Source organism: Linepithema humile, chromosome 1, assembly GCF_040581485.1.
Source record: "Linepithema humile isolate Giens D197 chromosome 1, Lhum_UNIL_v1.0, whole genome shotgun sequence".
Taxonomy (NCBI): Eukaryota; Metazoa; Arthropoda; class Insecta; order Hymenoptera; family Formicidae; genus Linepithema; species Linepithema humile.
Window position 1 is genome coordinate 1,887,394 of NC_090128.1, and position 17,565 is coordinate 1,904,958.

The 17,565-nt window shown below is 35.8% G+C and overlaps 2 protein-coding genes across 2 annotated transcripts; one reads left to right on the plus strand and one right to left on the minus strand.

Annotated features, from left to right (window-relative positions):
* Nucleotides 1-145: 145 nt before the first annotated feature.
* SPoCk (secretory pathway calcium atpase) lies at nucleotides 146-17,521 on the plus strand. Its single transcript, XM_012370749.2, has 17 exons — nucleotides 146-266; nucleotides 778-1,109; nucleotides 4,540-4,916; nucleotides 12,074-12,274; nucleotides 12,400-12,489; nucleotides 12,593-12,690; nucleotides 13,007-13,265; nucleotides 13,355-13,691; nucleotides 13,893-14,281; nucleotides 14,372-14,528; nucleotides 14,730-14,900; nucleotides 14,987-15,302; nucleotides 15,392-15,577; nucleotides 15,653-15,800; nucleotides 16,156-16,248; nucleotides 16,322-16,463; nucleotides 16,550-17,521. Exons 3-17 carry the CDS (start codon nucleotides 4,785-4,787, stop codon nucleotides 16,681-16,683), a joined length of 2,853 nt encoding a protein of 950 aa, XP_012226172.1. The 5' UTR covers nucleotides 146-266; nucleotides 778-1,109; nucleotides 4,540-4,784; the 3' UTR covers nucleotides 16,684-17,521.
* Nucleotides 8,601-11,709, minus strand: LOC105674454 (uncharacterized). The gene is made up of 7 exons (XM_067347488.1): nucleotides 11,679-11,709; nucleotides 10,479-10,491; nucleotides 10,086-10,165; nucleotides 9,962-9,995; nucleotides 9,685-9,885; nucleotides 9,313-9,540; nucleotides 8,601-9,119 (listed from the first exon to the last, which is right to left on the minus strand). The coding sequence occupies exons 1-7, from the start codon at nucleotides 11,707-11,709 to the stop codon at nucleotides 8,888-8,890; spliced, it is 819 nt and encodes a 272-aa protein (XP_067203589.1). The 3' UTR covers nucleotides 8,601-8,887.
* Nucleotides 17,522-17,565: the final 44 nt, after the last annotated feature.

Below are 17,565 nucleotides of genomic sequence, written 5' to 3' on the forward strand. Positions count from 1 at the left end.
TCACCGCCATATTAGTTCCTAGAGAAAACATTTTTTAATTGGATATCGAATATTGCATCTTGAATGACGGTCGCGTGTGAATCATACATAATGACATTGAATGTGACGATTTGAGTGCAGAAGTGCATCGGAAGCCATTTATGTTATGATCATTCAACAAGTTCTTATCAGCATGTAATTTATGTAATATCTGCGTACGCACTGCGCTCTCTAACAGGTGTATGTAAAGAAGTGAAGACGTGTGAAAGGAATGACGCGTGAAAAAGGTGGAGATGATTATTTTCACATATTTCATAATTTTTTCAGGTATTAGAAATTAAGGTTATGCGTACCTATGTGTGCCATGCTTTACAGTCGTGAATTCAGATTGCTATTAGAACTGCCATCGATTGTAATTTAAGTATATTTTCTTTATCTCATTTGCAGATTCAAATTTATCGTAAGATTGAATACTAAATTTGTTTTTATTATAAGTAAAAAAACTTTTAGATCTCAGGAAATTGATTTGATACAAAATGCAGAACACCATCGCATTTAGCATACGAAACTTGCAATTTTTACCCTTCAATGCATCATGTTTGTTTACGCTTCAAATGTATAACGTGTATATATTAAGATAACACTTAATATTCGAAGCATTTTTAAATGATAAAAAGATATATCGCACTTTTAAATATTGCTTTATATTTTTGAGGAAACAAATCTCTTTATCTGAAATATTCTTCTGAAACTTTTCTAATGAAAATTATCAATATTTTCTGTTTATCTGTCTATCAGAGTGGCGCTGCTTGTTGAACGAGTTCGTCTCGCACCAGGCTCGTCTCGTCTCGTCCGGTCGATCGACCTTCCGTCCGCAAGCAGCGGCGGCGGTTGGCGACGACGAGCGCGGACGAGTGCTCGGACGACGAGCGACGAAAGTGGATCGCGACCGAATTTGTGTGGTGCATGCAATCGACGTACATTGCACGGCATTCAGTTCGTTCCTGCTCGCGCGCAAAGAACATTGTGAAGTACGTTCGCGTTTGAATTTACATTGAACCCGCGCCGTGCTGAACTTCTACAGGACTTTCCTGCGAAATACAAGCCGGCGACACATAAATATTCACACGGTTGGTACTTGTATAAGTAGCGCGCATTTTTAGCTTTTTTCATAGATTATCGTGCGACACATATATGCGTATATGCGCTGCGACCGAGTTATTGATTTTTACCTCACAGAAAGGAGAGAGAGAGAGAGAGAGAGAAACGCGTAATCGCACTCTAGAGATATGTGTCGCGACTTGCCGGCTTGCGTGATTGTCCGCGTGTAGTCATCCAGGTTTTCTAATCAGGTTCGAAGCTTTTAGAAAGCGTTCGTTGTATCTGGCGTACGAGTAAAAATTGTTCTGTTTTTGGTTTTAATCACGTCTCGCCGCACAATTTTCTTTTTTCCTCTCTCTCTCTCTTTTCTGAACCATTTTACGCTTATTTATAGCTAAAGGGAAAAATGAGATCTAATTTTGTCGGTTTACGTTGTTTATATTTAATTACATTATCTGTTATCGTCTTATTTTATTACGGTCAACATATTGCAATTTGAAAAGAAACCAGTTTAAAGTACAGCGAGAGTTATTAATCGGTCTGATATTGCAATTGTCGGATGATGAATTTATTGCAGCAGCTAATTGACGACTGTCCGGTAGTCGACGTCGAAAATCTTTAGACTTCTTCAAAGTTCTTAACTGCGCAGCTGCTAATTAAATCTTTTAATCGCATTTTATATTCAGCTAAATATAGAGAACGTACATCACAATATACAGAAGGAATCAAACTATTTTTTAATTTATTCTTAGCTTTTAAAAGCTATTGTCATTTTGTAAATTTTTATAAATTTTAGTAGAGAATTTTTTCAACACATTTCTCAAAGGACTTTGAATAACTTTGATACGTGCAATTGAACACTTTTTGCTTTTTATAAAGCAAATTATAAAGCAAACAAATTTATATTTGTTTTCGCTTATTATGTCTTAAAGTTTTTGCACGCAACGCGCGACTGCAGTGTAGCGATGCAGCGATGTAGAGCCCTAATCGAGCAATCAAACTGACATATTCATCGCGTGGATCCACACGATCATCGTTGAGGTCATTGTTTTCTTTAGAGTTGCATCAGTAGAACTTATTACGAGCTTTGCATTATCAAATAATGATTTTTTCACAAGATTAAAAAGGCGGTATCGATCAAAATTTATTAATTTATATAATTTAAACGACGCATCATGGCGCTGTTTCTGTTGCATTTCATTATCTATATGCAACAGTAAACGCCGATAAGTGAAAACTCAACTGCTTCCACAGTTCCTAGTTTCGCATTATATAAACATTTATCTGGTATAATTTTAAGATAACATAATGACTCACTGTTAAAAAAGATATCTGCACTATAATGTCTGACATATCGCATAGCTCCGAGGGAAAATTGACTTTGAATTCTTCATGCAAAAACTATTGAAGTTATTAATCTATTTTAAAAGTATTATCGCCTGTTAAAACTTTAGATAAAAGTATTTATAAAAACGATGATTGTTTAATTAATGTATATATTTGACTTTTTGCCAATATTATTCAGGATTATTTATCTACGTCATAAATTTTCTTGCACAAGTTGCAGACTATATTTTAATCGATGGAATTTTCTATACATAGAAAAAATATTCAGCAAAAGAAACGTGTAAAAATGAAGGTGCTACAATGGAAAATTTCATCAACTACGAATGCTTTTTGAAGCATTTTATCAGTTACGAACTTTTTAAAGCAATATATTTCAATCACAAATATTTCAGTTTCAGTTTAAATGAATAAAACAGCTGTTTGGCATGCCATATATACATTGGTGAGCACGACATCAGTTACGATGATCGATAGCATATGCTCAAACATTTCGAACGTGTCCTTGCCTTTCATGGATTATCAAGATGTCCCCAAGGACCAACATTTTCATTGTTATTACGCGCCCAAGGATTCACAAGTTTTCCAAGGATTCGTATTTTGGCATACGTACAAATGTTTTTAATTAAACTGCTAAACCGATGTAATTCTTGGGTGATCTCTGTTTTACTAAATTGATATCACGATCATTCTGTTATTCCTCAATTATTTGATTCTCAAAGAAAATTCTAGAGAAAAAAATGTATGCCTTTGGATGACTCGTGCATCCCCCGGCACAAAATTACTCTTGACAAAAGCTTTTAATCTCTTTGTCGCCTAAAATATCTCTGTATATCCCTGCCAGTGTTTAATTTCAATATTACGCGTGTGGACAGCAGGAACGGATCAAGCTTGATTGGAATCTTTAGCTTAAAGCATTTATCGTCACGTGCCTAGCGACAATAATTATACGCGTTATGTAATCTTTGCATCAGGGATACAAATTAACTTTGATAAAAAATTATGATAAATTATTACGTTACATAAATGTCGGTATTGCGATAGATTTTACGTTCGATTTTAGAGAAAAGTAAAAATGCTAATTTTTTAAATATTGAATCCCCTATTGTCTTTATTTTTGCTTATTTGTAACTTTAGAATTATCAGTCCGAACTATTTGATTTATGTTTGGTTAAAGAATTCAATAGATTTTTAAATGAAAAATGATTCAAGACGCGAAGACTTTTGACATCTTTATAAATGCTTGGCACAAACACTTGTGTATCGAGAAAACTTAACTACAGCTTCTACCGAGAATTCTGAGAAATAATTATTATGTCGCAGAAGCGATCAAGATCAAAGAGGCATTGCGCGTTAAATGTTAGAAAAGAGTAAAGTGAAAAACAAATGTGAAATTTTATTTTTATTCTGTTTTCACTCTTAATTATCTACAACTTGCGAAGTATCTTTATTTGATGGAGAGAAAAAATCGATTTCTAATTAATTATGCACTGTAGACGATGGTTCGTAGTCGATCCGGGACAACGGCCAATTCATTTGCCAGGACGGATAAAATACAAATGACCGACGGAAAAAGACATTGGTTTAACTAGAATTAATTAAAATTCAATTAAATTATTAACAATAATTTACCTCTTTTTTGGTTTTAGTTAAAACCTTTAGGTTATTAATATAACCAAAATTTTAAGTCGAAATTAAATGTAAAATTTACTTTAAAGGTTAAATAAAAAATATATTAGACATATAAATTTTGTTTATAATTTTTAAATGCAATTTAAGAGTTATGATTTAACTAATGTCCAATGAAATAATTATTTATAATTTTCAGTCTATTGATTCTTCTAGATACTCTAAATATAAACCAATAATTAAGATAATTAAAAATAAAAAAGTGGTAAAAATTATTGTTATATTTATGATACGACACTGTCGCATTGTCGGTCAGTGGAGGAACGCGCCGAGTTTGCTATAAAAATTTACGCGAAGCCGGGCAGCCTCGCGAAATCGTTTCCTGCAGCCTTCGCGTGACTAGAGAAATCGCTCTGAATAAAACAGGGGATTGGAGGGCGACGGGTGCTGCTGAAAACGCTTATTCTGCTATTTCGTTTCGTGCAGGTGGAAGAAGACGATGCGCCGCACCGTTCCCGTTCTCCCTGGCGAACCGAACTAGAGGGGAGAGGAGAGGGTCGCGAATCGATAGCGCGCGATTTCGGCGGTGCGTCGGGTCAGCTGGTGGTGCTTCCCGTCTGCCAGGGGCCTCGTTGGATCTTCCTGTTTCGCGTCGCCGTGCCACCTTCATCTCTGGGAAAAGCTCTGGGTGGCAGCGGCGCTGGTCCGAAGGGTAGCAACCCTTGCCCGCGATGAGATACACCAGCGACCGGGCGATGAGATGCTCCGTCGAGAAAAAAGCCTTGCAGTCCGCCGGCCTCGACATCGACTTGAGCGACGACGACGACAAGGAGTGCGACGATGAGAATGCGACGTTAAACGAGGTGAGCCCCAGTGGCGGCGAATCGAGACGTTTCGCGGCTCTAAGCGTAAATATAATCGGGCAAATTTTTCCTCATTTGCGTATGAAAGGAGCAGCTATGAAAGAGAAACAATGTGGATCGTATAGTTTTATTCTTAATTTTTTAACGTTTAACAATATCGTCGGATAGTTCTTGCAATGGGAATATTTAAGGATGTTATTCCTTCATATTTTTAAATATATTAAATTGAAATTTCGACTATTCGAATAATTTTAGTTTAATTTACACATTTAACAATGTTGAACAATGTTGCTGCAGTGGATATTCGAGAGGTCAAAGTACGCCGAAGTAGCACGTGTGCCCGAATGTTTTGATATTGATCCAACAGAGTTCGATAAACGCTGCTCCTTCCATTCCTTTCTTATCATTCATCGTGTTGCATTCGTTGTGTCAGTATTATAATCGATTTTAATTATTTGGCAACATTTTTATTTCGATTTTCAATGGAATGCGAGTAAATGATCGTAATTGAATAACCGGAACCGGAAACAATTAGATAACACACATTGCTTGTATAAGCGAATCGCGTACAACGAGCAAGGACATGAAAATGAGAGCATTGCTAATAGATTATAAATAATAGCACCTGCATAATACCGAGTGTCACTTGCAGCAGCGAATAACCTGCTTCTATTGGCCTACATTTCGAAAACCCGTTCAGGCAACATCATTAATCGTGAAATGGCACATGCGGGCCACTCGTGATTCGGCGTTATTTCAAATGGCTTTAATTTTTTAATCTTTCCACTTGCTTCAGTCTTTTCTTTATTTAATTCTTTAAGCATGTAGTAATCTTTGAAGCGCCTTGAAGACGTGCACATTTTTTCAAGATTTCTTTAGCACTTGAATACAAGTTAGCCAGGAATACGAATGACTCATGTATGTCGTCTAAAATACAAGAGTTAATAAAAAATTTTCATAAAATCGTGATTAAAAAATAAGTATTTCTGGAAATCCAAAATAGTGGAATTTTATGTATAATCACCATGTTTAACAAGATAATTCTTCCACCAGCTTTTTAATTCCTCATTATTAAAAAAATTTTACGTAGTCCATAGTTTTTTTTAAATACATGATAATCTAATAACGTCAAGTGTGAACTACATGAAGGATTTGCTTGCTCAATGTTGCAATGCACAAGCGAGTAATTTTTTTCTTCGAGGAATGGAAAGGAATCGTGTTGAATCGTTGAAAGAAGTGTATGAAAAAAGACCGTGGTGATTGTGCGGAAAAAAACTATTAAATTTATATAAAAAATATTTAGCTTTTAAAAACGAAGCGGAAGTACTTTGATTCAACCTTGTACGCGGCATGTACGCTATTAAACTTGCCTGTCTTAATTAACACTTTCTACGGCTCGTTTATTTAATGAGCGCAACGCACGCTCGTTTTGTTTTAAATGCAGAGAAAATGCAGTTATAAAACCATAATTGAAGTAATTGAAACGTGTACATGTAAACTAATAACATGAATACAAAATTGGTGATAAATCGTAGCGAAACATAAATATCGCACCTACATAGATGTTTCATTGATCACATATGTAGATAAGTCTATTTATTTCGCTGTACTCGTTACGGTGTATTTCTCTTCGTGGAATTCACATATGTTGAAGCATGTGTAGTTTGAGAATCGCTAATGTAGAAAGCTTTCCCAGAACACGTACATACACTAACGTTCAAAAGTTTGGAGCATCCTATAATTTTTAGAGAAATCAAGTACGATATCGATCATTGAAAATATCGACATTTCATGTACACTGTTTGGATAAAGCTTAAAATTAAAATAATAAAATTAAAATAAAAATAAAATTAATAAAATTAAACTTAAAATTGTATATATTAGATCCTTGAATAAGTTCTCGCTGTTTCTTAAAAGATGGCGTAGCGGCACTCTGTGCATGGAATTTCGTACGGAAACGCATCAGCTAAGTAGTACTATATGTAACCTCAAATTCTAGTAGATACAGTTTACCACAGTGTCAACCACGTGTTTAATTACCTATTGCGAAAATGTCTACTTTTGTGCCAAATAAAGTGTTTTTGCGGGGAATGTTATTGCACTGCTTTATTCAAAAGAAATCTGCAGCTGAAGCACACAGAATTCTTGTTGAAACATATGGTGACAATGCTCTGTCGAATACGACATGCAGAGACTGGTTTAGGCGCTTTAAAAATAATGATTTTGACCTTGAAGATAAAGAACGTTCTGGAGCACCGACAAAGTTTGAAGACGAAGAATTGGAGGCATTGCTTGATCTAGATCCATGTCAGACGCTAGTAGAGCTCGGGAAAACATTGCAAGTAGATGCGTCAACAGTTTCAAAACGTTTAAAAGCGTTAGGAATGATCCAAAAGCAAGGACATTGGGTGCCGTATGAGTTGAAGCCGAGAGACGTTGAACGACGTTTTCTCATGTGTGAATTGCTGCTTCAACGGCATAAAAGAAAAGGTTTTCTGCACCGTATCATCACTGGAAATGAAAAGTGGATACACTACGATAATCCTAAGCGTAGAAAATCGTGGGGTAAGCCCGGCCATGCATCAACATCGTCGGCAAAGCCGAATATCCATGGTTCGAAACTTCTGCTCTGCATTTGGTGGGATCAGCAGGGCGTAATTTATTATGAGCTGCTTAAACCTAATAAAACTATCACGGGAGCTCGCTATCGACTTCAGATGATGCGTTTGAGTCGAGCTCTAAAAGAAAAGCGGCCACTATACGGGCAGAGACACGACAAAGTCATTTTGTTACATGACAATGCTCGGCCACATGTGGCAAAACCAGTCAAAACTTACCTGGAAACGCTTCAATGGGAAGTTCTACCTCACCCGCCGTATTCACCGGACATAGCCCCCTCGGATTACCACTTGTTTCGGTCGATGGCGCATGGTTTGAGCGAGCAGCGCTTCCATTCTTTCGAAGAAACCGAAAAATGGGTCGATTCATGGATTGCGTCAAAAGATGAATCGTTTTTTCGACGGGGGATTCAATTACTGCCAGAAAGATGGGAGAAAGTGGTCTCTAATGATGGACAATACTTTGAGTAAAGTTATTGTAAGCCTTATATTTTAAATTAATGTTTTTTTTAACAAAAAAAACAGCGAGAACTTATTCAAGGTCCTAATATTATTTATAAATATGTCGTGATACCAGTATTCTTTTGTGCACATTGCGCATATTATAAATTGACATAAGAAGATTTGAGTATTATAAAAGTACGCCTAGCAAGATGGTCCTGATAAGGCGTGATAATAAAGAAGAAATAGTATTGACACCAATTAGCTCTAATTCATCAGCAATTCTTCATCTTCAATTTTATAAAAAATCAATCGGGTATATATTATTTATAAAATATTATTTTATAATAATATGAGATGAGGGAAAGTGACCGACTAAAAATGTGAATTTTTTTATCTCTTGTCCGGCTTATTTCGAAGTGTTTTTATAAAAGTTAAAGCACAACTTAATCAATTTTTTTAACCCCACACTGACAACTTACGTATATTTTTAAACAAAATAAAATCCTTATTGAGTGAAACCCAATTTGGACTCTCGAAACCTTGCGGTACTCGCAAAAAAAAAGGTTTCCAGTTCAGCTATTTAAAGTTTGCAATGCTTTTTTATGTAAAAATAAGTGATCTGTTGTTATTTTAAATATAAAAAATTATTTATTTCTTAGAATTTGAGATATATTTTATTACATACTAACTAAATATGATATAAAAAAATAAAATTTTTGTTTGAAAGTATACGGAGAAAATTTTATATCAAAAATTACTATGTACGGCAGTAATCGCGGACCAAAAATTTTTATATGTGAAACACATAGTAAACATTTTTATAATTCCTTCACGGTCCGCAGCTACTACTGTACATAGTAATTTTGGATATAAAATTTTCTCCGTGTAGTCCATTTTATTTCGAGTGATCTAATAATTGCTTGCCAATAATTGCTTGCCAATAATTGCTTGCAAAATTTCTATTTTCTTACGTAGGCGATTAACTTTTAGATATAAAATTTTTTTTTGTTTTCTTGACTTATGCACAAATTTGTTGACAACTTTCCAGCTTTTATCAGAAGTAAAATTTTCTCTTTGTAAATCTCTTACATATTGTGGATTACAAAAAGACTTTGCGCCCTTAACAGGCTCGTCTGCGGTCCTAAAAACATTTAAAATATTTAGTGCGATTGCTTTACAATTTTAAAAACTAAATTGTAAAAAATTGGAGATTAACGTAATGTTATAAACGTAAAATAATAATAATAATTTAATAATTTAATAGCATTAGAATATTCTTTACGTTACAAATTATTATACAAAAATTTCTTTTAATACTACGTATAGAAATTAACCTTTTTAATGTTGATGTTTCGGTTACTTCATTATTTTTTGTATTTTCTGCATTACTAATTCCACTACATTCTGAGTCATTTGATGATACAACGATTTCAATGTTTTCATCAAATCTGTTAGCTGTATCTGTCCGATTTTTTTCACTTGCAAAGTTATTACAATTCTTCGTTTCAGAGACACTCTGTAACGAGTTGTCGCATTCAATTTCAATTTTCACATTTTGAAAACTAAATTGTAACAAATTGGAGATTAACGTAATGTTATAAACGTAAAATAATAATAAATAATAATAATTTAATAGTATTAGAATATTTTTTACGTTACAAGTTATTATACAAAAATTCCTTTTAATACTACGTATAGAAATTAACCTTTTTAATGTTGATGTTTCGGTTACTTCATTATTTTTTGTATTTTCTGCATTACTAATTCCACTACATTCAATGTTTTCATCAAATCTGTTAGCTATATCTGTCAGATTTTTTGCACTTGCAAAGTCATTGCAATTCTTTGTTTCAGAGACACTCTGTAACGAGTTGTCGCATTCAATTTCAATTTTTACATCATTTTTACTGGCATGTGACAAAACAATCTGTATTAATTTTTGAATCTTGACACAGAAAATGTTGATATTTAAAATATGTATACCTGTCAGACTGAATAAGTGACAAAGATGGAATAGCTGTAGGTTTTAGGAATCTTGTCATAATAAGTTTTTTTTTATATACTCCAAGTTTTTTATAATAAAAATCTGTTTGTTTAAAATGCTTACTGCAAACTGTACTGCATTTACCGACTTCGCGGCCTATATTTGTGAACCATCTTGCCTTTATTTCTTCTTTTTCGGGAATTCTGAAAACTTCATTAGTAAAAATATGCTTTTACAGCAGAAATTAAATCACTTATTCATTTGACCACAAATTATAGTTGATAAAATATATGTACTCAAATAAAGTATCATAGAATTTTTCAAATTACTTGCCTGTGAAAAGAAATATACTCAATCATTCCTGATTGTAGTTCACATATACAGCAAAACTTAACCATTTAAAAAAAAATTTTACGTTTTAACTTTATGTTTAACTGTATTTTACGTTTACACACGTTTTACGAGCCGCTATCATAGATATAAACTGACATGTTGGAAAGAGACACAGTGACTTACGCTATTGTTCTCTCTTTTTAATGTCTGTGTCAGCTTCTCTCATGGGACGTGTCTATGAATATAAGTTTATGAATAATCTGGAAACATAAAAATTAGAAAGCTCATATTATATATTTTTATAAAACATAATTTAATATGTACACTTCAGAGGCATACATCAAAGATGTAAAAAATAACTAGATTAAAAATTGCATAAATATAAGATATTTAGTTATTAAAAACAAATAAAAGTTAAAAGCAGACCAATTATACATTAAATTATTGTAATAAAAATTTATAAACTTTATTGCTATATATCAATAAAAGAGCAATAAATGAGAACGGAAGTATTGCCAAGAGCGGACAATCTAATCTTAACGAAATGTTATATAATACATAAAAATGTGCAAGAGACGTAATATATATATATATATAAAATATTCCAACAGCAATAAATATAGCTCTTTAAAAAACTATTTAAATAAAGTATATGTAGTATTAGCAAATCAAAGATTTAGATAAATAACATAATATGGATATTCAGAAGATCAACGAGATATCTACTTACATTTAACTATATATTATGAATGTTTCCTTTTTTAAATTATTCACCAAAGTACGATTGTTGCGCAAGTATCAATTTTTTCTTCTTATACGTAATTCGTGCATTTAATTAATAACTAAATAGCAAATCTACAGCTGTGCTATAAAGCGAGCATCAACGATTACAGTAACGGTGGAATCAACTAGTAAACGTGTTAATTTCACATATTTGAATATCTCAATAACCTTGTCCGGACCGAAGACAACACGCGCAACCGAAGACGCACACAAGCGTACGCGAAGAGCGTACGTGTAACTCGCATCGCAACGTGCGACACCGCGCGATGCCGTGATTCATTCCGGTTTCCAGTGTGATCCCCTTAGCGCGGATGATCGCTCGCGATCGCATTACTGCGTGATCGTTTTCCTCGCTATGTGACATGCCGCTTTTTTGTCGACCTCTGCTTCGATATTCCGATCCGCACGCGCGAACTCAGTGTCGACTCGGAAATGAAGCGGAAGATTGATTAGAGGATTTTAATAGAGCCGCCGTTGTCGTGTGAGGTTAGTATTCGTCGGAATGGTTATTTTATTACAAAAAGAAAATTGCACACTCGACACTCGATCAAATCGAAGTTGATTTCGACCGAGTCATAAATCTCTCGCTCTTGACATCACTGTTATCGCTAAGTGTGTGCTTCTTGAACATGTGGATTTTGACAGCGCGGCGTGTGTCGGCACTCGCACATTCCTCACGCGGTCGCGAGAGATAGCGCAAGGCATTTAGCAATTTAGCACTGCGGAGACAACAGAACAGAGATAACAAGTATATCGCAACACGTGTCTGTACGATGAATTGTAATTAAAACAAATGACTCATTGTTATATTGTTCCACGTTGCTTGAGAAGCTATTAACATATCTCGAGTGTTAAGCTTTAACTTTATTTAAGTATTTAATCAAACGTGTTTAATGTAAAATCTAAACTCTAATGTATAATGTTGCGCGCGGGAAATGTATTTATTAACACGAGATAGCAAGCAGGTAGTATAATGTGACAATGGTTTTTTTAAGCATCAACAGCACGACGCTAAGATGTGGTTGACAACTGCCGAAGCAGCCAGCCTTGGAGCAGAGGAGATTGCGGCCAGATTGCACGTCGATGTGCGAACAGGACTTAAGTGGCAAGAAGCTGATCATAGGAGGCAGTTGACAGGTTTTAACGAATTCACTGTGAAGGAGGAAGATCCACCATGGATGAAGTATATCGAACAGGTGAGTTCTGGGCTTATTTTCCGCTTATTCACTTAGAGAGTGATTAAATGAGTGAACTTAATGAGTAGAATGATCATTGCAAATGTAATTAGAGATTTGTTAGTTGAATTTGTATACTTTTTTAGTTCAAGAATCCATTGATTCTTCTCCTACTTGCCTCCGCGTTTGTCAGCGTATGTATGAAACAATTTGACGATGCGGTCAGTATTACGGTGGTAAGTGCACTTGAACGTTCATGTTTAGTCTGAAAGATCTTCGACAGGCTAACTCAAGGCTTCTGTGATATGTCTCTCTTGTATGTGTTATGTTTCTTTGTAGGCTATCATAATAGTGGTGACAGTTGCGTTTGTACAAGAGTACCGATCAGAGAAATCTTTAGAAGAATTGAATAAATTGGTACCACCGATATGTCACTGGTAAATAGATTTGTGCTTCTTGCTAGACGCTTCACTAACACGTAATTTAGCATGCACAATGGTAATGAATATCGGTTTAGTTTGAGCTAGCATATTTTTCACCTTAGTATTCTTTAAAAGTAAGATTCTAGAAAAATATTGTAATTTTAGGGAATATTTCTTTCCTTTGACGAAGAAGATATAAGTATGTCGTTGTAAAATTTACTTCTATGAAGTCTTAAAAGTCTTGCATTTTAAATGAATTCTTGAGTAAAAGTCAAAACTCATTTTCTTTTTGTACTTTCACATTACTGACGCAATCTTACTTTGCTTCCAGCTTGCGAGAGAGCCACGTAGAGACGTTTCTTGCGCGTAATTTAGTTCCTGGTGATGTAGTGTATTTAAATATTGGGGACCGAGTGCCTGCTGACATCAGAATATTCGAGGCCATCGACTTGGCGATTGACGAGAGCAGCTTCACCGGCGAGACTGAGCCGGCGCAAAAGTCGACGGCGCCTCTGCTCAAGACCAATGGGTTGACGTCGAAACGTAACATTGCCTTCATGGGCACCCTGGTGCGCTGCGGCAACGGCAAGGTGAGCTTTGCTCAAGCTAAACTTGGAATACTTGGGAACGTCTGCGTCTCTGTCATCATCAACTTACATTATCGTGTCGCGCGATACAGGGAATCGTAGTGAATACGGGAGAAAACAGTGAATTTGGGGAGGTTTTCTCGATGATGCAGGCCGAGGAGGCGCCAAAGACTCCACTACAGCGAAGCATGGACATTTTAGGTACACAGCTGTCCTTCTATTCGTTCTGCATTATCGGCATCATCATGCTGCTGGGCTGGATCCAAGGTAAGGCTATCCTTGAGATGTTTACCATTGGTGTAAGCTTGGCAGTGGCAGCGATACCGGAGGGTCTGCCCATCGTTGTAACTGTCACACTGGCGTTGGGAGTGATGAGAATGGTCAAGAGAAAGGCCATTGTGAAGAAGCTGCCGACCGTCGAGACTCTTGGTAAGTTAAAATATGTTCACGTATAAATATAAATGAAATAATTCCAAATTACATGTAGAAACAAAAAAATTAAACACAAATATATATATATATATATGAAAAAAGATTCTATGTCCTAATTAAGTTAAATTATCTTTGAAAGTATACGCTTTCCCAATTTATATAAAAATTTAAATACATGGTGATCTGTTTTATTTGCAGGTTGCGTAAATGTGATCTGTTCCGACAAGACCGGCACGATAACGAAGAACGAGATGACCGCCACGATCCTCGTGACGTCAGAGGGTTACATCGCGGATGTTACCGGAGCAGGATACAACGGCGTAGGAGAAGTGCACATTCGGAAATGTGACAATACCGATCTCGCGCGCGCCGCTATCAGTAATATGTTGGAAGTAGGTTGTGTATGTAACAACGCTATTATACATAATGATACCCTGCTGGGACAACCGACGGAAGGCGCGCTGATAGCCGTGGCAATGAAATTCGGAATGTACGGCGTCGCTGATAAGTTCTTGCGTTTGCAAGAATATCCATTTTCCTCCGAGCAAAAAATGATGGCTGTGAAGTGCACGCCGAAATTTGGCGAGGTAAGCTTAAACCGTATTTTCCTTGATTTTTTTATCAGATTATTTCTATCTTTGAAATGTTTGAATACAATCTACAAATTTACATTCCAGAATAAACAAGAAATATTCTTTGTGAAAGGCGCTTTGGAGAAGATCTTGCCGCAATGTACAAAGTATTACGAGAACGGCCAAGTGTATTCACTTAGTCAGAAGAAGGATCAGGAATTCTTGACGGAAGCGTATGATATTGGCCAGCAAGGATTGCGAGGTATAATAAGAAATTTTAGATATTATTAACGTATATTGTAGACCACAAATAGTAAAATCAATATTAACAAATAACGTTACAAATTCTATCTAAATTTTGTACATTAATAAACATTTCTTCGTCTACTTTTGAGAAATTTTCAATTTGTATTTTGGACAATAAAAATAGATGATAAAAATTTTGTGTTTTTTTTTGTTGCAGTAATTGGTTTAGCACGCGGCAGTACATTGCAAGATTTAATTTACGTCGGTTTCGTCGGCATTTGCGATCCACCGAGACCACACGTGCGCGAATCTATTAGCATTTTGATAAACAGCGGTGTGAAAGTGAAGATGGTGACTGGCGATGCCAAGGAAACTGCGGCTGCAATAGGTAGGCGAATAACTAGTTGCAGTATACTGAATAATGCGTTCCTCAATTTGATCAATTTGCTTATGGATGATTTAATGAATCTTCAGCCAGCATGATCGGACTGGACACGCTTCACAGCCGGCTATTATCGGGAGACGAGATCGACATGATGTCTGAGCATCAACTCGAACAGTGCATCAATAACGTGAGCGTATTTTACCGCGTAACACCAAAACACAAGCTTTGCATCGTGAAGGCCTTGCAGAGAAACGGCAATATAGTCGGCATGACCGGCGACGGTGTGAACGACGGAGTCGCGTTGAAGAAGGCCGACATAGGCATCGCTATGGGCAAAAATGGCACCGATGTGTGCAAAGAAGCGGCCGACATGATTCTAGTCGATGACGATTTTGGCACCATTATGTAAGCATTTTATTTGCCAATAATGTGTTGGACTACGAATCACATGCGATTGTAAATCTTTTATCAATTGCATTACTTTTTTGCTTCAGCGCGGCAATCGAGGAGGGAAAAGGAATCTTTCATAACATTCGTAATTTTGTAAGATTCCAATTGAGTACGAGTATAGCCGCGCTCTCCTTGATCGCTCTCGCAACATTGATGAGTATACCGAATCCCCTGAACGCTATGCAAATACTGTGGATTAACATCATTATGGATGGTCCGCCTGCGCAGAGGTTAGATATTGCCAAATGAGATTCTCTTAATCTCATTAAATATTTATTAAACATCATTGACATTTATTTATGCAGTCTCGGAGTGGAACCGGTAGACAAAGATGTATTAAAACAGAAGCCACGGAACACTAAAGAGCCAATGATCACACGTCATCTCATACTTAATGTTTTATTGTCAGCTAGCATAATTATTCTTGGCACTTTATGGGTATACAATAGAGAGGTAACTATTTCTTAAAAGAAACTCTTCTATTTATTATCTGAAAAAATCTGAAATAAGAGAATTTTATGAGAATTTTTATCGAAAATATCTCTTCAAGAATTTTGCTTTCACTTTATGACTGATTTACGATTTTGATCAATCTTTTAATTTTTATCAGTTCTTAATTATTTCTATGAGTAAAAAATATCAAATTTACAATAACAAGTTTATTCTAAATATGCAAGAATGTTGTTTTGCTTTGTCTGGAAATTAAAAAAGAATATATATGAGAATTTTTTTCCAAAGTTTGAGTAAATACCCTGTCTACAATTTTCCTGCACACACGTATATTACACTTTATAAACTTCATCTTCAGATGGTTAATGGAAATACAGCCAGAGATACCACCATGACATTTACATGCTTCGTATTCTTCGACATGTTCAACGCCCTTAGTTGTAGATCGCAGGTAAGGTTTCTATTTGCAATTTTTACGCCAAGTTGAGGAACTGCCGTGTTAAAGAAGAAAAAATTGATTTTAGACGAAATCCATATTCACGATCGGTCTGTGGAGTAACAAAATGTTCCTGGTAGCCGTAACGTTATCTGTCATCGGACAAATGTTCGTGATCTACTTTCCTCCGTTACAGAGAATATTTCAGACTGAGGCACTTACGGCGACAGGTACTGCAGCTAACAATACTGTAGAGGACAATCAATATCAGACAAGTTCTTTACTGAACAGGTCTCGACTCTTCCTTTTCTTCCAGATCTTCTATTCTTGGCGGCGTTGACGTCGAGCGTCTTCGTAATAAGCGAGACGAAGAAGTTCGTCGAGAGGCAATTGCAGAGGCGCCGCAGCAACAGCCAGTGTTACAACAAGTTCGAAATGGACTTCGTATGACAGTTGCAGTCTGCCGGCGAGAGCAAGGCGGACAAAGATCATAACGAATAAGCGCATCAATTATCGCGACACGGCTCAATAAACGCGGTCGGTCGCGTTGATTTACAATTGAAACAGTTACTTCTTGCTGACATCTACTCGACTATGCTTGCACTTCGTCACGTGTGCACCTATCACACATACACAGGGAAACAACAATATCCTTTTCCGTGACAGTATTGATTGCGCGGTGACTGCGGTTTTTTTTTTTTTTTCTACAAAATACACAATTCCGTTTCTTTCCCAGCACATAATGCACGTAGAGAGAGATAAAAATAAAGAAAAGAAACATTTCGTATAAGGATATGGTAAGTTTTACATAAACTATAGTTATTTAGATTACATTTCATTATTGTCCCTACAAAATGAAAGACTACGAATCACTGTTTTGTAGATGATAGCGATGCTACTGCACATTCCACGCACGTTTAATAGATAATGTCGACGATTTTTAACGATATATTCCTTCTATATCTATATTAGTAGTAGATTGCAGTCCAGAAAGCAATGTTTGCACCGTGAACCATCGTAATCATTCTATCGTACACTTTTTTCTAAATAACGTGACAATTTTTAAGACCCGCTAGAAGGGGGAGAAATGCCGATTTCCTCATCCGTTCATTCACTGTCAGTCAATTCTAGAAAAGAAGACGAATCATGCAGCATTTTACCGAGTAAGACAGAGATAAGCATTATTGTAAGTAAAAAAAAAAAAAAAACAGGTCATACAAATCGATTGCATTTAACACACACACTTGTAATCGGCGAAAATAAACGCTCTTACAACGTTCCTTATTAATTCTACGATTGCGACACGACGTATACTTTCGTTAGCAAAACTAA

What these genes read in the sequence shown, in the direction of transcription:
- SPoCk (XM_012370749.2), top strand. Translation starts at nt 4,785, where the DNA reads ATGAGATACACCAGCGACCGGGCGATGAGATGCTCCGTCGAGAAAAAA. An exon ending in TGCGCTGCGGCAACGGCAAG is followed by an intron (nt 13,266 to 13,354) that starts GTGAGCTTTGCT and finishes CGCGCGATACAG; the next exon opens with GGAATCGTAGTGAATACGGG. An exon ending in TATGGGTATACAATAGAGAG is followed by an intron (nt 15,801 to 16,155) that starts GTAACTATTTCT and finishes CTTCATCTTCAG; the next exon opens with ATGGTTAATGGAAATACAGC.
- LOC105674454 (XM_067347488.1), bottom strand. Translation starts at nt 11,709, where the DNA reads ATGTTCAAGAAGCACACACTTAGCGATAACA. An exon ending in GAAACATCAACATTAAAAAG is followed by an intron (nt 9,541 to 9,684) that starts GTTAATTTCTAT and finishes GTTACAATTTAG; the next exon opens with TTTTCAAAATGTGAAAATTG. An exon ending in GAAACATCAACATTAAAAAG is followed by an intron (nt 9,120 to 9,312) that starts GTTAATTTCTAT and finishes AAATGTTTTTAG; the next exon opens with GACCGCAGACGAGCCTGTTA.